Source organism: Dreissena polymorpha, chromosome 1 (assembly GCF_020536995.1).
Source record: "Dreissena polymorpha isolate Duluth1 chromosome 1, UMN_Dpol_1.0, whole genome shotgun sequence".
Taxonomy (NCBI): Eukaryota; Metazoa; Mollusca; class Bivalvia; order Myida; family Dreissenidae; genus Dreissena; species Dreissena polymorpha.
Window position 1 is genome coordinate 84174986 of NC_068355.1, and position 26037 is coordinate 84201022.

General features: G+C 35.2%; 1 protein-coding gene across 1 annotated transcript in view; it reads right to left on the reverse strand.

Moving 5' to 3' along the window:
* Positions 1-758: 758 nt before the first annotated feature.
* The window catches only part of LOC127838539 (LIM/homeobox protein Lhx3-like), a 40949-nt gene continuing 15670 nt past the window's right edge, over positions 759-26037 (reverse strand). Inside the window, exons 3-6 of the mRNA XM_052366358.1 lie at positions 21513-22123; positions 5031-5169; positions 2661-2819; positions 759-1885 (exon numbers count right to left, since the gene is read on the reverse strand). Of these exons, the coding sequence (XP_052222318.1) occupies positions 1728-1885; positions 2661-2819; positions 5031-5169; positions 21513-22123 (1067 nt within the window). The 3' untranslated portion in view covers positions 759-1727. The remainder of the gene's footprint in view (positions 1886-2660; positions 2820-5030; positions 5170-21512; positions 22124-26037) is intronic.

A 26037-nucleotide genomic window follows, 5' to 3' on the forward strand; every position in this document is an offset into this window, starting at 1 on the left:
TTAGGTCAAATGTTTAAATTAATCAATATAAAGCATTTAACGACAAGCTTCAATACATGCCAAAATCTGTAAAACGGCCCCTTTAAGGACTTTTAATGGCGGGGAAACTTCAGTTATAAGTCTAAACTGCAGGCAATTGGATAAGCTCGATTTTGATGACAGGATGCACAATTACATTCTTCCGTGTTTAGCGAACCCTTAAACGAGATAGTGATCAAGCCTGTACGCTAATTTAAGTGATTTTGTAATAGATCTATACACTACATACGCGATTTCTTTGTTACGCAATCGATGGAAAACAAATAATTTGAGTATGGATTTTTATACACGACATTTGCCGAGCATGTTTTATCTAACGAAATACCGGTAAACATGAGAGATGTTGAGACAATAAGACATTCGTTCTTATTCACCTTTATTTCAAGGTAAATGCAAGCATAACACCGATATACTGGAACATGTATCACATGAAAAAAAACAAATCAAGAAATGCAAAGACAATTACAATTACATGAGCCGTGCTCTGTGAAAAGGGGGTTTAATGCTTGCGCGTAAAATGTCGTCCCAGATTAGCCTGTGCAGTCCGCTCAGGCTAATCAGGGACGACACTTTCCGCGTTTTTGATATTTTCTGTTTGAAGAAAGTCTCTTCTTAGCAAAAATCAAGTTTATGCGAAAAGTGTCATCCCTGATATCTTGTGCGGACTGCACAGCCTAATCTGGGACGACACTTTACGCACATGCATATACCCCCTTTTCACAGAGCACGGCCCATAATGTATATGTAGAGACAGAAATAGATAAACATGAATACAGTTCACATAATCAGTTTAAGTTTTCTATTTTTAAGATGGTTACATAAACATTGCATGAAAAAAATGGCCACTTTCTTATCATTGCAGTAAGAAAATCGCTGCGACAATATATAGCTTTGTCACTTCCCTGATTTTGTAATAGCTAGTGGAATGACTCGAATCGTAACATATTCATTAGTGTTATATCAATGCAAAAAGAAATTAAATACTGAAACAACATGACGAACATGCGTAAATGCATTTCCTATTTATAGTATTTGGAAATAAATACTATGTGTTAGAATGTTTGAGTGCTCAATAGTAATAAATAAGACTTTATTTAATAATCAACTTAAACAAAATCATATTTTATAAATAAGGTAATAATTAAAAAGTTTTCATTATAAAAGTGAACAATCAAAGTCAATATATGTATACATATTTTATACGAACATAATAAATAAATAAATAAATAAAATACACATGGAGGTTTAAACATGTGAAAGTTAATGTATTGAGTAGATATACATTAACAATAGTCATGTTCTTAAGACTGAGATTCTTTTTTGATAACAATACTGATTATCGTGTGAACTCTTATACTTCAAAATGTGCGAATTGAAAAACAAAATAAACATTTACGGTATATTTAATGATTAGATCAATTTTCAACAGGAAAATAATTTTGGTTTAGATTATATTTTGTATCTGTTTATATATAAACATCTGAAAAATAGTGGTACTACTTGTAAATTTTGATTTTCAATAGCTTTTGCACAGATAGCATCTTTTATAATACCTTTTAAAAGTTATTATAAGGAAAATTAAATACACATTATAGCGTTTGCAAATAAAAGGGGTACATAAACATAGTCGTACAAACAGATGAGATTCATAATTTTCACAAATAGATTTTAATCAGATCCTATATGGGTCACCAAGATTCTCCCGGGTGATGCTGGAATTGTGGGATAGATCGCGGCGGAAGTGAGGTCATCAAAAACTGGTCGTCTGGGTGCATGAGGGTTTCCGGGGAGGATGGCGCCATCATGTCCTGTGGGGGCAGATATCCGTCGTGGCCCACCGGAGTCCCTGAAATTTACATAACAATGTATAACTAGAGCTTTGTCACAGACGTGACGAATACCCCCACATTCCGCATTGACACAGAATATTTTGCATGTTGTCTTCAAAAAAACAGCGGACATCATGCTCAATTTTTAAAATGTACTAAGTGACCCCGTGACCTAGTTTTTGACCTGCCATGACCAATGTTCGAACTTGACCTACACATCATCTAGATACAACTTCTGTCCAAGTGTGGTGAAGATCGGATGTAAACTACTTGAATTAGATAGCGGCCAACATGCTCAATGTTTAAAACGCACTAAGTGACCCCGTGACCTAGTTTTTAACCCGGTATGACCCATATTCGAACTTGACCTAGACATCATCTAGATACAACATCTGACCAAGTTTGGTGAAGATCCGATGAAAACTACTTGATTAAGAGAGCGGACACTTAATACGGACCGACCGACAGACCGACCGACCGACCAACCGACAGACAAGCTCACTCCTCTATACCCCCCTAAACTTCGTTTGTGGGGTATAATTAGATAACAAATAAAAGTAGTAAATACCCGTATTTCCGAGTGCGGGCATTAAGTCAACTCTTTTTGAGATTATTCCAAAAACTTATTACTGATTTTTAACGAATAACACATACTAAATATATTTTAGTTTTCCTACTGCGACATCAAAGCTAAAGTTTGGGTACGCGACCCTTTTTATTACGTTTATAAGGTTTGGAATGTGTGTGTGTGTGTGAGGGGGTGCATATGTCTATTTAGGGTGATCATCTTACCGTTATGCTGCATGGGATGCTCCATACCCATTGGCGGCGTGACCCGACCGTGGTGAGGAGGCAAGAGCGCGAGCCCCGGGGGCATATCGGGGCCCTGACTCGGGAAGAAGTCACCGTACCCTGGGCCCGGAAAGCCGGAGTAGAAGTCAACCCCGTTGTCTGAAATGCATTAAATAATACAGAAATTATTTTTAGAATAACATAATTAGAAGCGTAGAATTATTCGGATATTTGGGTCCATCAATCCGATTGAAGGTCGAGTATGAGGCTTGTAAAATTGGTTGTATCCTGTGACTAAAACATATCATAATGTATCAGAATTTTAATAGACTCAAATGCAATAAAATATGCTCATCAAATTTAAGTAGAACATTCTTCTTTTAACGCACGCATTAATAAAATGTACGTCATTTAACAAACATAACAAAGGCAGTTCTAAAATAAAAGCATTTAAATTAACACAATGATATAAAACTATACAAGTTTTATGAAGTGAACATTTAAGAATAAGGACTATTTAAAACACATTATAAAAGGTTTGAAACGTAAATCTTTAGAAAAATATTTTGTCGATGCTCCCATTTGAGAATTAAGAAAACGGAATTCATAATTTATGATGGGTTATTATTTTCGAATAATTGGTATATTTACGCGTATCATTTTAAGCAGTTTGATCAACAATTACTAGCCAATGAATATGAAGACTTGTTGAATAGTATGTACGATTATGTTCATATCATTAAAAAATAATTATCGCATAAATTTATATTATCGATGTGTGGTCTACAGCACGCGGACTCTGTTTGTATTTACATGGTATGATAAACAATGTATTGTTATTCTATCTTTCGGTTGTATTTGCTTAATGATGATGATGATTAGGATGAGGATGTGATGATGATGAGGAGGAGGAGGAGGATTGATGATGATTGATGATGATTGATGATTGATGATGATGATGATGATGATGATGATGATGATGGTGGTGGTGGTGATGAATTCAGTATGTTTAAAACAATAGTCAACGTTATATAATGTTCATCATTAAAATTCGTTTCGCGTGTTGCGAGTGAGTAAGTTCCATCCCCTTTACGAAATGAGATATCGATCGAGAGACGGGCCTCGATTTTCAATTACTTTTGGGAAATTGAAAATGCCACTACATTTCAAGAAAGATCGTGAGTTATTTCCAAAGATAATTACAACTAGCCCTCTTGGCCCCTGGCCGCGAAAGCATGGCGGTATCTTGTCTTTCCTTCCGGAGAAATTTACCTCCATCTAAAGAGTATTAAACTCATCAAAAGAAGAAGAGTATTCAATTGCGCTTTTATATCGAAAAAGAAAAGTTCTAATTTCCTGGAAAAGCCGACAAAAAACGAAAAACTTACAGCTTGACACTGGAGAGAGGGTGCGTGTTCTTATTTCAAAGAACCATGTAAAACACGTGTTGATTCACTCCTATTTCCCATTTACAGTTATCGGTAGCATTTCTTTAGTGAAATGCACATGTATTCCAATAGTATCATTCGATTACTTTCATATGAGCTTTTATATTTAGAAAAAAATGGATCTTCTTATATGTTTATGAATGCAAATTCTTTTTTGTCATTCTGTCTGATATACTGATTTAAATTTTACGATAGATCTGATGAAATCTCAATGGACAGTTATTCAAAGCATAGAAACTGTAAATGAAACAAGAGCATCGCTTTGACGTCTTTTCAGCGCAAAGTAAAAACAACAACTAAAATCCATGTGTTCGTTTCAGTAATAATAGGTCGTAAAATATAAATTCACACAAGATTCTCTAACGGAGAAATGTGAATCGAAAAGAATTTTATTTTAGGCATACAAACTAAAGATCGGTATAGATATTTCAACCAAAATTAGAGCATCAAAGGTTGTTTTGACACTTTAAAGGAATTTTGAAAAACGACCTATATTGATGAAAATTCTTGATTAGAAATAAACAGTACACCGCTCAGACATCGCTAATGTGTTTTAAATTACGAAAATACAATTCAACATTAAACGTTAGTATAAAGGTATCTTCTCGTCATTGCGCATGTGTGGTCTGTGATGATTGGACGAGACACATAGACGGCTAAACGAGTGGCGGAGTCTTCACCGCTGACAAAGGCCCTCTTATTGAGCTCTCTTTTTACGATACACCTACGTGTTATCATATCATTATCATCGTAATTACCGATGATTTTTTATCGCGTCTGTAGGTAAATTTAATGATGTACTTTTAGGTATGCATCAATGAGTGTAGTGGTGATGGTGATGGTGATGATAATGGTGACGGTGGCGGTGATTAAATTATGCACCTTACTTGACATAAACTTATTCCCAACAAATTCAACTTACCGTAATAACCATAACCATCGTCAAGCTCTCCCCGTAAACCGCGCATGCGCCTTGGATTGCGGAAGAAGTGTCGTCTTGCACCCATTGCGCACAGCTGCTTCATTCGCCGCTCTTTGGACCTTCGGTTTTGGAACCAAACCTGAAAGTAACAAAATAAACCTTAGCTGTCTTTCTCTTACGCACATTTAAATTTAAATAAGTTGAAAATCATATACTAGCGCATTAGTAAATTATTATTTATATCTTGATCCTAGTGTTTTGCCGGAATTGTTTTTGTCTAGAACAATGTAATCCATGAGACGGGTTTACTGACACGGTTACGGTTATTAACGTATGATTGCTTACTCGAATATGTGATGCGTTTATGAGCGTTTATGGTGCCGCTCTTGGTGTTCAACACCAAAGTCCGTTCGGCTTTGGTCAACACCGAAGTGCCTTGTAATGAAACGTATGATTTTTAAAACGGAACAAACGTTGGTAGTTTTCTGCACAACCTTATTTTGGTATTGCTGTTACACCACCAACAACACAACTACCACCAGCATAACCACAATCACCATCGTCACCATCACTACTTCAACCATCAAAAACATCACGTGTATCATGATCATCGTTAAACCCACAAACACCACCTCCAAACAATAATCATCATCACCAGGATCTTATCAACTCATCGTATTATCATTTTCAGATCATCGTCACCATCATCGTAGTATCGTTTCCTTTATCTACCGTTTCATCTTCACCATGCACACCAACATCATCACAACAAAACATCAGCCGTATATGATGCGGACATGGAACGTGATGCCGTATATGATGCGGACATGGAACGTGATGCCGTATATGATGCGGACATGGAACGTGATGCCGTATATGATGCGGACATGGAACGTGATGCCGTATATGATGCGGACATGGAACGTGATGCTGTCATTTTCTCAGAAACTAGGGACGAACTCCAGTCTTTAAATAGTCAAGAATCATATTGCGATAAATGGAATGTAACTGTTAATATTGACAAAACCAAAATGATGGTTTTCCTAAAAGGGGGCGCATTAAGCAAAAACTGCAAATGGACCTATCAAGAAAAATATATTGAAATAGTTAGCAATTTTAACCAGCTTGATATAGTTATATCATGTGGGGGCTCATTTATACCTGCCACAAATACACTTTATGGCAAAGCTGCAAGGGCGATAAATTCCCCCTTTTGAATTATGAAAGATATAGAAGTGCAAATGAATATTGTGTTTAAGTTGTTTTTTGCATATGTCTTGCCAATCCTTAATTATAATTGCGAAGTATGGGGATTTTTTGCGCCAACTCATATTGAACGTATTAATAGATTGTTCTGTAAAAGACTATTAAATTTAAAACTGTCAACATATTCAATTTCACTCTATGCTGAAGATGGTCGATTTTCTTTATACAACTGTAGATACCCTAAGAATTGTTGTTTTTTTAACTTCATCTATAGAAACAAGAACATTGTATCCTTACTACTGTCATTTATATGCAAAGATTAGAAATTTAAAGTTTCGATGAAACACAACATAACGATGTTAATTGGTCCTCCAAAATTCTCCAAACAGGATTTACAGATGTATGGTTGTTGCCTTAGTCAGTTATAATTGAAAGCTTTATTCTTTTGTTAAAGTTTAGACTCAGAGATCTAATCAGTGTGTATGTGAGTGGAGAGTTTATGTTGATTTATCAACTTTATTATTACTTTATAAAGAACTTAAACATATATTTGAAAGGCCCTTGTTTTAAATGTCATTGGCAATTAAAACATAGAACCATTCTTGCTTAAATATTTCGATCGTCACAAAAGTTGTTAATTGAATCTGGAAGACATTATAACATTATCAGAAAGTAAAGAATTTGTACTTTAAGTAGTCTTAAAGATTAAGAAGATGAACATCACAATATACTTAAATGTCCATTTTATTTAGACTAATCCAAATACATATCAAAACACTTCTCATAGGGCAAAGTATGCATACATTGTTTAAACTATTAAATAGTAATAATAAAGGGACCCTAAGCAAGTTACTGTATTACATGCTTAAGAAATGAGGTAATTGTATTTTTCTTAACCTCAACGTTTATTTTTGTCATGTATGCACCGTTTAATATGAAATCAATGTAATTTTTTTTTGTTAACGCTGAATTCTGTGAACATGTACATTTTTTTATGAAATGAATTTACTTTGTAGTGTTTTTTTAACTGATTTTTTTATATGTGGTTTATATGCTCAATTCACCAACGTACATTCCGAAGGTCACACACTTTGATGTTCAACATGAGCGTACCAGTGTTCAACACCAAAGTTGGGTTCAAACCAAAGTACGGCCCAAAAAATAGCTTACCAAACATCACTTCGTTCAAATGCGTCTTGGCGTTAGAATGAAGCCAACAATATGGTTGTCCGCGAAAAAGCACACAGAAGAACAGTCTCCGGAATCCCCTGATTTCGGATACAGCTTCCTGACAGTTGTGGGTTATAAACGGCGGCCAGCATGCGGGTTTTATGTGCTCTAATTTGTCCTCCTTAATGCAATCCCTCCGGTGGAAGCGAACATGATAATAGTTTCAAGAGAATAATTATAAATGTCCGTCATTAAACCGTCATGCGCCGGGCTGTTTGGAATAATCGCGTTCTTAATAGTTATTGGCCGACACGGGATGAGTTATCACCCATGTGTGAACTCGGGATAAGCTGCATAAATTCAAATAATTTAAACTTGTTTCTTTAGAAATATAATAGGCCGCGAGTTGCAAGTGTATCATATATATGCCATATGAACTATAAATATCAAGTGATATGCACTATTCGGCTTCGAAGAGGGTAAGAAGAATCATATGGCACAATGTGCATGTTATATTGTTAGATAAGTGCGATATTATCTATCTTCTGGATTATAAAACATCAAGCAGTCCTTACAACTACTAGAATTTAAAATCTACAGGTCTGCTTTCTAGACTTGTTAAGATAGATACAGGCATCTACCGGATTTTCCATATAATCCGACAGACCATTAATACTGGTTTTGTTCGTATATTTATCATTAAGTTCGTTTGGATTAAAAAATGTTAATAACTCGCATGTGTTAAGTTATTGCTTCCGGTAAACAAACAATTTTTGTCATCGCTACAATTATTCATTCTTAGAAATCTTAGAAAATGAATGTTACTTAAAAAAAAATTAAAAAATAAAGGTAAATACTCAAACAGTCAAGTTAACAGAAACATTTTGAGTGAGCGAGTCCATCATTTACAAGTACGTATTCGCTTACATTGCGTGAAATTTTACATATTCGTCGTTAATTTCTACATTAAAGCACAATCGGGAACAACTATATATATTTTAAAATTGCAGAAATACAGCATATACAACTTTACTCCGCCTCGAAATCAGAATTATCATTTTTCATTAAATATATATGGTCAAAAAAGAAAACACGCAATAAGGTTATCATTTTACCAATAAAACTTCTTGTTCAATTATTTAAAACAGGCGACTCAAGCTAAAGTCAAACTGTTTTGTTAATCGTCTGCCCTCTAAACGTCAAAAGAAAATTACTCTTCCGGTTGCTCTTGCACGAAACCTCACGAGAGTTCGCCTTCTTGCATGGACGTCCGAGAGTATACCTGCCCAGTCCGCGAAATACCAGTTTCTTTAATTGAATACAGAACCGGTTGCCGCGTTTCAATCAGATGTATTTATCATTTGGGAAATGTCCGAATTCCAAACCATTAGAAATATTACTGGGAAAATTGCTGACCAGGTGATTATTAGGATGGTTATGGGCAGTCAATTAAACAGTGGTAATAATGATATCGTTGTTAAGTTGATGAGCCTCTAATGGATCGTATTAAAACGCCATAAACAATAGAAGCTGCTCAAACTGTATCAATTTTATTGTATTACTAGGAAAATATTTTATATTTAAATGCAAATATCAACGATGTCCACCAATTTTTCTAAGTTTTTTGGAATATTTTAAATACAAAATAAAAATCGAAGAGATTATCGCAAGCTGGAAGGGTAAAACTGAAAAACATACTCAGAAATGGAATAATTTTGTGATTTAATTCTGTTTTCTTAAATTTCAGGGAAAAAAGAAGATAAATATGTTAATATATCTACTTCATATGCTTTTCTACTTGTATTCGTTTGTGCTCATTTTACTATTTCGGGTCACCGTGACCTTGACTTTTGACCTAGTGACCTGACAATCAATAGGGGTCATCTGCCAGCCATTATCAATCTACCTACGAAGTTTCATGATCCTATGCATAAGCGTTCTTGAGTAATCATCCGGAAACAAACCATTTTACTATTTCGGGTCACTGTGACCTTGACCTTTTTTCATTTTCATGTATTCCATATGTTTATATATATATGTACTTTTCCCTGTGTAAAATGATGGTATGTGCATATATTATGTAGTGAATAAAGTACTAAAAACGGGAAAAAAAAACAAAACAATAGAAGTGCCATATTTATATATACTAAATATTATTTCAAAAGGCAAAATATACATTGAATATTTGAAAAAAGTATGTTTAAGTTTTTAAAGGGGTCTTTTCACGTGTTTGTAAATTGAAAAAAAAAGTTGTTTCAGATTCGCAAATTTTCGTTATAGTTATAATATTTGTGAGGAAACAGTACAACTGAACATTTACCATGCTCTAAAATATCCATTATATGCATCGTTTGACGATTTAAAAACTTGAAACTTATAAAGCGGTGCAACGCGAAACGATTGAATAATTTGGAGAGTTGTGTTGTCGTTATATTTTGTGATACTAGGAGGATTGCTTATATTGGTAAAAAAATTCATTCCCTCATAGCATGGGCACGGATGGCCGAGTGCTCTAAGCTGAAGACTTTTTACTTCAGGACTCCAGAGATCAGTGGTTCGAGCACAGTTGTGGGTTACTACTATTTTATTTTATTGTATTCTTGTTGGTTTTACTGAAACTTTTGTATCCAATGTTTTAATTTATCAATAAAAAGCATTTAATGACAAACTTCAATACATGCAAAAATCTGTGAAAAGGCCCCTTTAATAGATGAATCATTTATTAAGCACAGTAAATAGATATGACTTTCTTGTTCGAAAACCACAAATACACATCCTTGTGCAATATTGTTCGCAATTTATAAAATAACAGAGCCGCCTAAGATGATTTGAACTTTGACTAGCATACAACATATTATAACTACTGTTGACAGTATATGTCATAAATTGTTTTAATGATTTTGACGATATATATCTGATCATGAAAGTTCGAATTAACTTTCATTCAATCTTAAACGAAACAAGATTTTTTTTGCGTATCTATTAGTCCACCAGATTATATAAAAGCGTAAGTCGACCTAAAAAAATTCACTCGCAATTTATACCAAATTTGATAGTAACTATGGCAGAGGTAGTATGTACTCCTAGTATGCAATACATATCGCTATTATACAATTTTAGGAATAAATCAGTTACGAATCTTAAGAAAACCAATATTTGTTAATTTCAAGTAAAGAAAACGCTCGTTTCGGTGACTAAAAAGAAAACAAACGTCAACCATTGCAAACAATAAAACACAGGTTTCGTTGGAATGTGTTATCAAAATGAAAAGAGAAGCGGAACCGGCGACGAACTAAAAAGAACTTAAAGATTTGATCGCCGATGTTTATTGTTGTGGCTCGTAACACCTTGGTGTAAAATAACGGATAACTGTAAACAGTCGGTGTTAAATGATAGAATTTTATTGCAGTGAAAACACATCGTAGACGACCCATTATACCATTGTGCTTTCTTTTGTGCAAGTGTTATTCTTAAAGCTTGAACCACAATGAAACTTGAAAATAAAAACCGGTTTTTATGCGGCTATATAACTTAAGTACCGTTCTCGGGTACTCTGCAAGTGGCAGTGTTCATTGAAGTGATACAAATCAAATCAAATATTTGTAATCTACCAAATAATCCAAGCAGTCAAAAGGTCATGAGACTTATCTTGTTTGATTTTGGAATTTTCAAAACAGATTTGCGGACAACAGATATGAGCCGCTGAGGGACGATACGCTTTCTTCATTTACAACCGGATGGTGAAAGTAATTTTTTTTAAAGTTGTATTTGAAAAACACATTGGGCTATTTCATTGCTTCTCTTTTAGTGCTGCTATGGTATAGTTGTTGTGCCTTAAAATAGTTTTTTCGCTAAATATGAACCTCTATTACTTTCAGTGTTTGCGCTTTTACTGTGACATACTAGTATATATAACTGTCCTGTTCAGTATTAATTGCCGGTTTTTCTATGACGTTGTTAATCACATTGCGCGTTACTCTGAACTCGTTATGTCATGATACAATTTTTTATATATGTAAGTAATGACAACTTTAACTGTAATTTTAAACACATTTGAACTCTCTGAAAAGTCGATTCGATGGAGGTCCCTAATCTCAATTTTTCTGCACATGTCAACTTGTGCAGTGACTAAGATTTCACAGCAAGATCTATTTCTTCTGACCAATCGCTTGACAATCATACAATTTTGAAGCACATTATGACACATTCATTGTTTGTTGTATTCCACGATAATGATCATAAGTTCACACTGATTTTTTCCGAGATGTTACGAAGAAATGTTAAGAAACATATAATTTTGCATTTTTTATTAGTATAATTTTTACAACGTATCAGTATATCATAAGAGTAACACCTTTGGTGTATTATTGTTTTTTTAAGTAATATATCGCCAGGAATAAATAACACAAATATCGCCACCAGTTGTATTTATGTTATGTACGTTTCTATTATAGCTATAGATCGTGGTTTCAAATTGTATTGCAAAAAGGCTTTTAGCACAAGGTGCTCGTGTGCCTACATTTTTAACTCAGAGTTACCCATGTGCCTAAATATAAAAATATCATTATGTGCCCGTTTAATCTCTGAAGTTATGTTCAGTAATTACATGACACTTGAATGTAAGAGATAAAACGAACCGATACCAACGCCAAGTATTCGCCACTTCACCTAACAAAATCCTGGTCATTTTTTTCTTTAAAATATAGTGTTGTAATTCAATAGCTAACTCATATATCCTTGCGTCATCATGATGCATAAATAAGCTTTAATAATATCAATAAAACGTCGTCTATCTCAGTTTTGTAATTCACTGAAACAGTTCAACATTTAACATTCAACATCAACTTGGACTCTGATCTCATGTCACATGTTTTCAAGATGACTCTGTTCCGTTTACTTTCCATGAAAAGCCATGCCGTTTTAATCGCGACGCGAGAAAAAATCTCAAAATCATACTACATTTGAAGACTCCTACTGTCTAACTTTATGGACATTAAACGCAGCACCATTCCGCATGAATGGTATGCAGACGACATTTCGATGAGTCCTATCTGGAATCTCGGATGCCGGGAGGCCTAATATCCCTTTATCTGGTATTCCTGTGCCCACAGATTTTCTCGGGCCATCTGATAATGTCAACCGCTTCTCCAAGATGGATCGAACCTTCATTGTTATGTGACGGATCTGATCTCCAAGGAGATGTTTTCACTGATCTCCGTAACCCGCGCGCATGCGCTGATCTGATCGGATCACGTACTTCCGATTTCCGAATTAAGAAAAGAATACTTAACAGTATCGTTGATTCCTGGGTGGGACAATTTCAAATATTTCTAGAACAATTCATTTGTACAAATGTCTTCGGATTGTATTGAACATGTCAATGTCGTTATTATTCAGTTTCGTATACAGTAGGGATAAAAGTAAATTTGGCACAGAACAAGTTTAACTCTTTCCTGATATATTTCATCGTAAAAGGCTTCTTCAGAGTTTTTATTTACAAATTGGATACATTTTCTTTCTGTTACTAAAACCAAGTGTATATTGACGTAAAAAAAACAGGAAATGACGTCATGACGTTAAAAGGGAAGCGACGAAAATTAGCGCCAAAAACACATGCTTAGACATATTCGCTGTTACAACAATAATATTAATGAAAATATAATTATTATTATTATGAGGTACTGACATAAACTTATTTTAATCACATAGATTAAAATATTGTTATTATTATTGTGAAATAATGATGATGATGATGATGATGATGATGATGATGATGATGATGATGATGATGATGATGATGATGATGATGATGATGATGACGATGATGATGATGATCATAATAATAATAATAATAATAATAATAATAATAATAATAATAATAATAATAGTAATAATACAATAATAATAATAATAATAATAATAATAATAATAATAATAATAATAATAATAATAATAATAATAACAATAATAATAATAATAATAATAGTAATAATGACAATAATGATAATGATACTGATTATGAAAACAATAACTGCTACAAAACCATCTTCATCACACTACGAATAACGCTCGATTGGTCGTTGTCTGCTCGGGTACTACAACAATGTACACCGGGTACTCTTAAGTATACATACATGTACCCCGGGCACGGAAAATATACTAACACGTATTCTGCCAATAAGACTGTGCCCGAGTTTTATTCCCGCAAAAATTCGGATGTCTTAAATGGCGCTGCGGAATACGAAACTTAATTTTATTTGAACACAACCGGTCTAAATATGCTTTTTTGAGTAGGAGTTTCGATAACAATGAGGCCATTTTACAGAATATTGACCTAAATATGAACATATTTAATTTAGAAACAAAATCCGACAACGACCAATTTAGAGTTAGATTTCCTTGGTACATTTTAGTATATTTTCCGTACCCGGGGTACATTATAGTATACTCAAGAGTACCCGGGGGGTACATTTAAGTAGTTCCCGAGCCGACAATGACCAATCGAGCACTAATAGCTTCAATATTATATGAGAGTGAATGTCGTTATTGTTTGCTGAGAGCGGCTCAGTACTACTGCTTTTACCTGCCTACAATACTTATACTAGTTTACTAGAATGATTATATGTACTTCCATCGCTTAAACTGTTACAATCCTTGCATAAACATGTTGCACACTCAAGTATTGTTCAAACAAATTATTGCATTAAAATAATGTTACGTGATTTGTAACTACGATGAAGCCTAGTAATTTCTAGAACGAAAGAACTTGGAAGCAGAACAAAAGCAATGTGTTCACATGGTAACTTACACAATACATGTTACTGCAACCGAAGAATGTTACCACTAGAAAAACAAAACGCATTCCTATCGCTATTGAAAACAAATAATACGGACCAGCGGTGTTGTACACTGTTTAATTAGAAGCGGTAATTGAAACAGTGCGACTGGGGATCGGAGGTTGCTGGCGACAGCTGCTTAATAGACGGACAGTATATGAAAGGATGATTATGAAACCTATAACATTCAGAAGGTAATGCTGTGTGGACTCGAGCGAGAATGTTGGTCCCTTTGAATCTCACGTAGTCCTATCACGTTATCGAAATTCGGCATATTAGTATTTGTATGCCAACAAGTTCGGATTAGGTTTGTTTTCCGAAAATACCAACCAAAGTTATATATAGTTGGCTACAAATTATTGCCTTTTGCTTTTCAGCGCATGATTTCTTTGAACATCAGCGGCGGCTGTGAATGGAAAAGACCATTAAGTCATAAGACCTTTTTTTTAGATCGAAGTCTAAGGAATTACCGACAAGAAGTGCACATCGTCGCGCTAAAACCGCGCAATTCACGCAGTGCAAGTACACGATAAGACCGGAAACGCCCAGAAAAAGTATGAAATCAGTCAACGAGTCCACTTCCGATGTGTTCGCGCCGCCAAGGGAGATTTTGTTAAAACACGGAATGTGAATTATTTAATAAATGGTGGCTTAACCATGCCTGTAATTTTGATCTGTCCCGGAGACACGATTTTAATCCGAAAGTCCCAGCACAACCTTGTGTATTCGTAACTTCCTACAACGCGATTATATGTAAAAAACGGGAATTATCGTTGATGTAACGTGAGATACGGTGTTAAGACAAGACTTAAAAGTAACTTGTGCGTATTATAAATTGCATTTAGCTTTTTATTTGATTGATCTTTATCTATCGAGCGCTGTGAATGTTGGAAAACAGTAGGGCGAGGTGCAAATCGAACGTATTACGCGATTTCAAGAAAGTTATTGCATACAGCTTTGTATAAATATTGTGTGTATGTGTGTTTGTGCGTGCGTGCGTGCGTGATATTATGTGTGTTTTCAACATGTATTTTATACTACTACTATTACTACTACCACTACCACTACCACTTCCAATGCCACCACTTCCACCACCACTACCACCACCACTACCACTACCGCTTCCACTACTACGTCCACTACCACTTCCACTACTACTTCCACTACCTCTTCAACTACTACTACTATTACTAGTACTACTATAACTGCTTATTCAATAAACTATTAAATGCAAACTTTGGAACTAATTAAGTCTGATATAGCGACCAAACCCGTTCGTTTTCCCCAGGGAAGGAAATTCTGGTACCGTTGAGCCGTTATTAATGTGGTGATGACAACGTTGTAACCTAATCACTCCTTTGAAAAATGATCATCGCAGCTTTATTTGTCGGCGCAAAAAAGATGCGTTTTGTACAGAGCCCACATGAACGAAACCTATGACTGTTAGAGCGAGTTATTAATGGCTGTGTCATTTGATACGGGTAATGTAATAAATACGGAAATAGTTAAACATAATGTACGTGCATATATGATGTTAACATAAGTCATGCTAGTTAAATATTTGAACAGTGCAACTGCCAGTAAACATTATTTATAATAACATTTTTAAGATTTAAAATACCCAATATCGGGATAAAATGCTATATAATGCTTAATTCAGACTTTGCTACGCATGCAATTGCAGTGTACCCTTTATACTTTGAACAGTTAGTTATGCCTTGAATAGTTTGAACAAACACTTTTTTTAAACATTATTATAACTTACTGTTATTAATTTTCTATTACCATAATCAGTGTTATCAATATTATTATCATTTTATTGTTATAATTATTATTGTAACTGCTATAACATTTGTGGGTGGTTGTTTATGAAAACCCGACGTAGTGACATTACAAAAGCGACCGCGCATGTCGAGCGGCTGCGCCTATCAGTTTCAATTTAAACGGAATTTTAACACGAATTAACTCCTAGATACATAAATCTGAAGATAAAAGAGCATTTGCATACCGCTAATTTGTGGGGTCAGATGCACCGGTGATTGGATTTCATTCATGCCGCCCAATCGGCCCTTTTTAGTTGGATGTGTTTACGAGCGGGCTAAACAAAGGGGACCGTTTAACAGGTTCTTGTCTGGTAATCGCGCTGGGAGAATGTTTTGAGATACGGCACCAGCTGAAATTCTGTGTGTCAGTATCTTTGATCGCGTTGTCCCTGCATATTAAATACGTTATCTCTTGATTTCAAGGGTTTGATATCAAATGTACACGTACCAGTGTTGCATTATATATTTAACACATTCATGCCTAGCGTCCTGAAAAAAGGACATTGCAAACAGCGTAGACCCAGATGAGACGCCGCATAATACGGCGTCTCATCTGGGTCTGCGCTGTTTGCTTAAATGAATTTCTTTATGGAATATTTTAAATATAGAAATAAATATACTTGACACCCCTTATTTTGGAAATAAATTGATCCAATTTAGAAGGATGGGAGAGTCCACTGGGCATAAATGGGTTAATGAAAGGTTGTGCATTTTTCAAAGCCTTTGTATTTTCGTGTTTCTGTAAAACGTTGTACTCGATATGATTATGACGTTGTCGTTTATAGTTATACATAAAAGTTATTGTTATTATTGTTTGTGTAAGTATTTCATTATTATTTAATTACATTTATGAATATAATTCTTATAAGTAAAATAAAAATAATAAAAATTAAGAAAAAAATCATCGTTCACCATTCATCGTTTTGTAAACATAAGACACTTTTCATAAAATTCTGAAATAATTTCCATTTCCACGGAAATCGTTTGACTCAATGGGTTCGGACGATTGGATGTATTCATATCCACCTGTGCGACTGATTCAGCGACGGGGTAGGTATCTGGAATACATTTGTCATCGGCCCCCTCTGGCATACCCGCAGTTATTTCAGCAGCAGAATAAATAAACCTCAGTATATACAACACTGATTGCGTTTCAACACGTTTCCGCGATTTAAGAGGCGATGTTGACGAACAACATTGACGCGCATGTCTTTGTATGATTGAAGTTAAGGGATAAAATCAGAGAGTATCGCCTAAACCTTATGGTTCGTTTATTCATTTAATCGTTCATTCGATCGTTCGCTTGTCCATCTGTACATTCAATCATCGTAGAATTTCATGTATTAATTGATTGCTCCCATTCGATCGTTCGTTTTCTTCTTTCCTTTTTTATTTTATTATTACAATCTGCGTTTGTACATAAACTAAATCCAATAAAGCTCAAGCCGTATCGATAATCATATCAATAAATTTGAAGTTGTATTATATATGTCTTAGATATTTTAGTGCATACCAACAATTCATGTAGGATAGCATGCATCTCAAGCAACGCTGAATTCTTCAAACCATCTTTAACAACTAAGTTACATTCGGAGACAAACGCGTCTCGATATTTGGTACAGCATCCTGCAGACTCTTGTTTGAAGTCCGTCGCGATCCTGGGACCACTTGTGTTTGATTAGTCTGTGATTAAGAGTCTATTTGCAGTATTTACATGTTCTGTATACTGCGAATACCGGGCACCTTTTCGGAAAGGCAATTTGGCATGCGACGCACGTTGTACCATGTGTACCCTTCCGAAGAAAACGTACTTGACTTTACTGTTTAGTTGTTTTCCTTTCTTAAACACGAGTCTTATCAGAGAAACTTTGCTACACTTTCAATATTTTCATGAGTTCAAATTTTGCTTATTAAATAATAAATAACGAATTTTAATGAAATGCATACAAGAAAGAAACGGTTTTTACGATGTTCATGATAATAATAATGTTGTTAATGATAATTTAGAAGTACAAGTAGAATAATGATGATTTTCATAGGGATGATGATGACGATGAATACGGGAAGGAGTTAGTTGGGAATGCTGTTGTTGATGATGATTATGCTGCTGCTGTTGGTGATATTGATGATGACGATAATGACGATGATAATGATGATGATGATGATGATGATGATGATGATGATGATGATGATGATGATGATGATGAGGGTGATGATGGTGATGGTGATGATGATGATGACGATGACGATGGTGATGGTGAAGATGATGAAGATGATGATGTTGATGATGATGATGATGATGATGATGATGATGATGATGATGATGATGATGATGATGATGATGATGATGATGATGATGATGATGATGATGATTATGATGATGATGATGATGATGATGATGATGATGATGATGATGATGATGATGATGATGATGATGATGACGTCTACGATTGACATAATGCTTGTGATTTTATAAAAGGAACACAATCATGACGAAAAATGTTGAACGACATTTGACAAGTTTTCATATTTCAAAACAGGTGAAGATATATTATCGTTTGCATTTTTATTACGTTTATCCTTTAAGACAGTTTTCGGTTTCGCCTTTGATATCAATAAATGTTGTTTCATATTTGTGAAAATGATTTGAATGGTCGACCGGCGGGGTTCCAAACTTTCGCGGCGTTTCATTCCGCCACCATGGAAATAGTATAAATTGAAAATTGGTCACGACAGGCAAATATTCATGCAAAAATGTGTGTTTAAACTCTCCTAAGCACGAAGTCAATAATTGTTCTTTATCGCGATAAAGAATACATTTTATTCAATTATGATTTTAACTAATGAAACAGTTTTTTGATGATCTTTATATCTCTTAGATGTACATGTACGTGATAAACATAAACCATGAACATAAAAATGATTGCTCTCTCTAATCGGAAATTTAAGATGTATTATTTGAATCGTGTCAATTTGATTGTTCAGACAACCTTGACCAAACTTAAATATTTTCTGTTTGAACACAACATAATATCTCGGTAGAAACAGAAAATAGCCTCGGTTTAACCACACACGCTACAGTGATGGTACCTTCGCGGAAAATAATGCCAACAAATGCATAGAGGATTCATTTGTCTTCCAATCTTCACGCATATGTAAACCATCAACATATAACCAACATAAGGCTGCATACACAGAAGTTTTGACTTTTGAATAAATGAAAACAATGGTTTTTGTCGTTCATATGACTTCCTTTAGGTTTATTTCAATTTTGGAAAAAAAGTAAAACTGATATGCGTTTTAAATAGAGAAATTTATGGTTTTAGTCGTAATCCACACCAAATGTTTATTATTTAGGTTTTTATCCGCCTCAAATGTTCATCTTGTATGTGTATTTATGACCGTTCGGACACAAAAGAAGCTCACAATTGGTCGGATAGGTCCACAGCCACGGTACTTATGGCACCATTTGTTTTAAATGCATTCTGTGATTTGCTATGTATGTTCCATTCATTTTGATAAAGCCTTGATCGGATATTTTGCCCTTTAAAAAGCCTCATGGCCATTTGAAGGACAACAAAACCTTTCAAAATCAACTTACGAGACCGATCCGACTATGAACACTGTCCGGAGATGTTTTTGTACATGATTTTTTTAGAAATTATTAACAATATGGACTTGTGCATAACAAGGAAATCGCGTTCAACGAAGCCATAGGAACATGCAAACTTAGTCTATTATCAAAAGATTTCAAAGCGAATTTGAACATAGGAATCTTAAATGACAAAAATCCCTCATTTGAACAAGCATGATATAACCTGTGCACAACCTCGCGATCTTTTTTAACGCAATAACGTTTTTTATCAATATCCTTTTCGCGCGGGGTGCTTTTTACCCGAAACACCTCATTGACAACGCTCATATAGTTATGTCCCCATTGTCTATCTTTCCATCCATCAATCTTTAAGATCTGCACAAACCGTATCAGGACAGCCGGCATCCATGTTTACAATTCCTCATCCATCAGCTTAAGTCACGATATTTAACACTACGTAGTATATTCGTCAACATTTATTAATATTCATACCCGTCGGATATCCGAGTGGTATTAAGAAATCTACCACCAGGTGGCCTCAGACTTTACAGTAGCTGCAAATCTGCGGCTTAACATTTTTGACAACAAATAAAAGAAACCATGCAAAAGAAAATACCTCGCGCGCATAGTAATGAACCGGGTCTAGTCGGTGGCTTTCACCTTGCATAAAAAAGGAATTATTATTTTCGTTCCATGAGTGATTCGTATTATTGTTCAACCACTTGAGCGAAAATATTAAACAGAGAGCATTGAGCGCTGGGCAAGTATTTAAAAATTATAAACTTGTGAAGTTATTGAAGTGGATTAGATGTTTTTGTATTAATAGCTATTCATGCAGATTTGAATGAACGATATGTCACGTCAATCAGGGTGATCTTGGAGGAGGATGCGATATGTTGACCCACAACACGCCCGAGTTGTTACGAATTAACGTTCGACGCCATTTTGTCTTTATGATTATTGCAAGAATGAATAAATTCTCCACGTTTGAATTATTTCGAAGACTTGTCAACACTTATCTTTTTTACTTAAATAATTTGTATTATTGTTTGCAAAGATGTTTTATTTCGAATTTTAAGAATAATGTTTTAACAACAACAACAACAATAAACTGTTAAACGGAATATTTTAGTATGCATAGTATGCACGGGCGTGCCTCCGTCCAAAGTATGTATTTTCATTACGAACGTCGTCGTTCGTGTTCAATTGAGACCGTTTAAGTCTTTAATGCAAAGTTGCTCATCGCATGTTGTACTACAGTCATCTAACCATTGTCACAGATAATCGATAAATACGCACTTGTCGTTTTGTAATGTTTTGAATCCAATGTGCAATTTGACTGCTAAACAATCCCTTAAACAGGTTTTGATGGTTGTTTCTTTCCTATGACATGCACTAATGGCTGAAAGGACATAAAAGGACCCACTGAAAAGCACAAGACTGCTAACTTGAACCCTTAAGGTGGTTCTTTCAAAGCGGATAAGAGGCCATTTCGGCTCCGACTCTGTTAATTATTGATCTCATGTAAGACAAAACGAATGTCTTTGCACTGCTTTTAAATCGAACTCAATGATTAATTTATTGGGTCGTAAAATATTCAGAGCCGCGCGTGTTTGATGCATGCGAGATGTGGATAATGTTTGTGTCGTTTTATGACTGATATAATGATACAACTTTGTAACAATCTGTACATTCTGCCATTCCAACCACTGCTGTTCATTACAAGTACCATTGTTCCGCGATTATTCCTTCCGTTTGAAATCATGAATACTTAAATTTAAATGGAGGTTATGTGATTCAAACATATCAAACATAGACTCCAAAAACAAAGAATCGAAGCACAAAAGCCTACCTGTATAACCCTCATGTTGAGCCCCGTCTCTGCTGCAAGTTGCTCCCGGATGTGACGTGTTGGTTTAGGGGTCGCGTTGAACGACGCTTTCAAGACTTCCAACTGTTTGGCTTTGATAGTGGTCCGCGGGCCGCGACGTTTGTTACCACCCTTTTCATTGGCGACTCCGTCTTTATTATTATTAGAATCATTGTTATCTATACTGGAACAGTTACTTCCCGGATTCCCATCCACAGTCAGTTGTGAATCCGTGCCCATTGGACTCAAACACGAGTCCGATAACGTGTCTTTGTGTTCACTTTTTATGTTTCCAGGTTGCTCCGTATTTACGTAGTTATCCGAAATTATAGAATCGGACTTAGATTCGGCAGCATTTTTGGACGTCGATAAATTGAGACCCACTGAATTGTGAGATAAATTATTTGATGAACGGGATACATTGTTTTGTAAACTAGTGTTATGTTGTTCCGGAGATAAATGGTTAGAATCTGAAGATACGTTGAACATTTCGCGATCCCTGGAAATATCATCTTGCGCGCCTATGTAGTCGGAATCGTTAACGTTCTGGTCTAACACGCTTTCAAAGTCTCCCTCGTCATCAACATCGGAACCTGAAACGCATTTATTATCAAAAATAAGTAAGTTTTTATTTTCTATAGTTTAAGTCATTCCTATAGATTCAGACATCTGCGTATTTAACAAGGTATTCATACTAACACATGGGTTAATATTAATATGTTTAACAACAATTAGGTATTCGCCATTTTTTAAAATCGGAATATCTTTTGCAATAATAGATAGTGGATTAGTATTCTGTTATGTAGCTATACCGGATACTCGTGCGTTAACAATTAAGACAAAGGCTATCCGAACATCAGGAAAGACGCTTCAATCAAGCAAGCTTGGAATGAAAATTATGATAAATGAGAACTTGAGAACAATTAATAGGTCTTCCTGCATATTCCTGTTCTACTTCTACTAAGAATGTGCAATTTATCACAAGGAGCTTAATATTTCTGAACACGAAGTTGAGAGGAAAATTAGATTTCGTTTTTAATGGCAATCGGCGAAAGTGCATTTTATAATATTATTTTTTTCCCATAATGATGACAAATTGCATTATAAAATATCAAATATATAATTTAATAATAATTTAATCCAATATATAATTAATATAAAATTTAGATAAATATAGTAATATACAACGTGTGCGACTCTATGTTATAAATAATGCAGACTTGAATTTTGGAATACATTATAAGGCGTGATTTATTAAAAGCTTTTTTGCAATCGGTGTGTTATATTGCGTTAGAATTGCAAGGTCCTTAACTGATAGAATGCCCGGGGATATATACTATATTACCGACAGTACGGAGGATAACACACATTTAAAGTTTGCCTAAGTAACAATGTTTCTTTTTGCATTTCATTTATTGTATAAAAATACAGACAAAGGTAACCATATAATTTCCAACATAAAAGCCATCATCAACGGAATGGCCCAGATGCGTATAATTATTTTTAAAAAAGCTGTTTTAAGCTCCGGTCTTGTGTTCTGTTTTTGTCGACGACGTCGTGTTTTATTTCTACTGGCAGACACATTTGTGGCGCCATAGCAGGTAAAGCGTTCAGCGGAATGGACAAATACACGAGAAAGTCTTGGTAGCTGAACGCTCATGAAACGCGCCGAAGTTGTTTGCTAAATGCGCAGAATGCCTGAAAGTGACAGTAAATATTTTTTCCTTGCGAAAAGTGATGTATTGTGACATGTATTATTGGGTTAACAGTTGCTGTCTATTCCTAAGCTGTTCTTACGTGGAAGAAACACATTATAGTGGCGGAAAAACATATTTAACAACTCAATCCAAGTTGTAGACTACCCTTGCGCGATGGAAGCAATAAATGAACAAGTTTTTATATAAAATTTTGTATTTCTAAACATCATTATTGTTGAAAACATACGCAATCTACCACGCCCACTCGCTGTTCAGCTAAACATATATTATATGTTAAATATGTCATAGCATCATAAAATAGAATAAATATTATATATGTTATAACATCATACTAATAATATACATTTGTGATGTTTAAGGATGTCAATAATAATTAAATTGTTCTTTTTGATATGCATATTTTTACTGGACACTCAAATGAAATAAGGCACATATTGCTTATACTAAATGCCTTAATTGATGTTTTTAAAGCTTGAACAAATCTTTATGACAACGACGGAATGCCAACACTGAAGGATAACACAAATACAAAACATGTGAAGTAATTTGGAAAAGTTGCTCAGAGTTCAGGTTTACCCCATTAATGCCTAGCGTTTATAAAAATGCCTTGGCAAACAGCGTAGACGCATGATGCGGCGTCTCAACAGGGTCTGCGCTGTTTGCTTTAAGGAATTTCTGTAAGAAATGTTCTAAATATAGAAATAAATATACTCGACATCCCTAATTTTGGGAATAAATTGATCCAATTTTGAAGGATGGGAGAGTCCACTAGGCATAAATGGGTTAAAAATGATATTGGTGGTGTTCAGACACCTTTCATTTACAAGCTCGAACGCACGCCAATGTGACCGCATGCAAATCACTCAATCGAATAATTCAGAGAGGCTTATGGCCTTTTCACCTCAACTTGTTCTGTAACATTTTGGCCCATTTTGTTGCATCAAATAATTCTATTTTGCTTTATTAAATTCCAGGCATTTAGCCAGAGGTTTTCCCATTGCCATTTGAGCGCGTAAACGCTCGTCTTCGTTCCAACATTTGGCGACAAATCCAGTTATCTGCCCACAAATCATATAAAGTTTCCACTGATCTTGTTAGTCCTATTTGAAACTGCGTTAATATGTTTAGAGGCAGGAATCGCCGCCTAAACGCGTTACATTCTTTTGACATGTAATCGGATCTCACGCCGAGAAAAGCTTCTGGTCGCCCGGAAGCGTGCAGTCGACGGTATTTGCGTATGAACGGGGTCATTCGCTGCTCATCAATGGAATAATCGGCTAGTACGTAGAATGAGAGAAAGTAAACTGATAAAGATTTGATGTTGTGACGCATCGTATTATTTGTTTTAATTTCAAGATAGATCAACAATTTGGTACGTGATGAAATGGTATATTTTTTTCGTGGACGATGTTACATTTTCACTTTTCTACTCCTTCAAATTTTTATTCACACTTTAACACTGTGAAAACACTATTTCTATTATTATTTTATTTTATACTACTACTACCACTACTACTACTACTACTACTACTACTACTACTACTACTACTACTACTACTACTACTAATACTATTACTACTACTACTACTACTACTACTACTACTACTACTACTACTACTACTACTACTATTACTACTACTACTTCTACTACTACTACTACTACTACTACTACTACTACTACTACTTCTACTACTACTTCTACTACTTCTACTTCTTCTACTACTACTACTTCTACTACTACTACTACTACTTCTGCTACTACTCTTACTACTACTACTACTACTTATCATAATAATGATAAAATGATAATAACATAAATATGATAATAATAATAACAAGAGCACCGCATAGCGGGCGCCAACGTTCGGCTTTGGGTGCAGTTTTGAATAAATGAACGCTTGTCAGAAGAATATTAGAGGGCACAGTGACCTTGACATTTCACCTAGTGACCCAAAAATGTGTGTGGCATGTAGAAATCATACAGGTTCAGCTACATATGAAGTTTCAATGTTGTAGGTGGAAGCACTATGATTTTAGAGCCAATGTTAAGGTTTTAGCACGACGCAGACGGCGGACGGCAGACGCTGGATGGAGGACGCCGAACGGCGGACGAAGAGCTAGATATGACAATACCTCGGGTTTTCTCCGAAAACAGCCGAACTAATAATAATTATAATAAGAAGAAGAACATAAAAAACCTGTCCTATATGCAAGAACTTTCGTAACTGTGCCCCCATGCAGTGCGTTAATCCTGGCTCATTGTCTTGAACGGTTCCTAAGCGAAGTAGTTATCAAAAACGTTCCGCTTGCTTGTACCTCGAACGGGTTTGGTTGAAAATATGCAGCATCCTTATCCTGTGGATTACTTTAGAGCTAACGGTTTAGAAACATTTGCATAAAAGGACCATTTTACAAAACAAGGGATTTGACTATGCAAATGTGACATGGCCGCCACACGGGCGATAACGTGTCATCGACGGAAGCACGGACTGGTTCCATACGGAGCCTGGTTGTTAATTCTTAAGCACCTTTCCACTGACCTGACCGACGCTAGTATTGGATCCAATCTCATGGCATTTCCTGTTTAGTTTTTGGTCAATTTTACTATGTTAGGTCATATTGGCCAAAGAAAAATTACATAATCGACAATTTCATAAACGAAAATGTAGAAGATTTTTGAAGAATGTTTGCCATTTGAAGCTTGACAAACCTTCCAACCGTATTATTTGGCGATGTTAATAGTGGAAATGAAGACACATTTTCACTGGTGTATGCAAGAAGCTGTATTG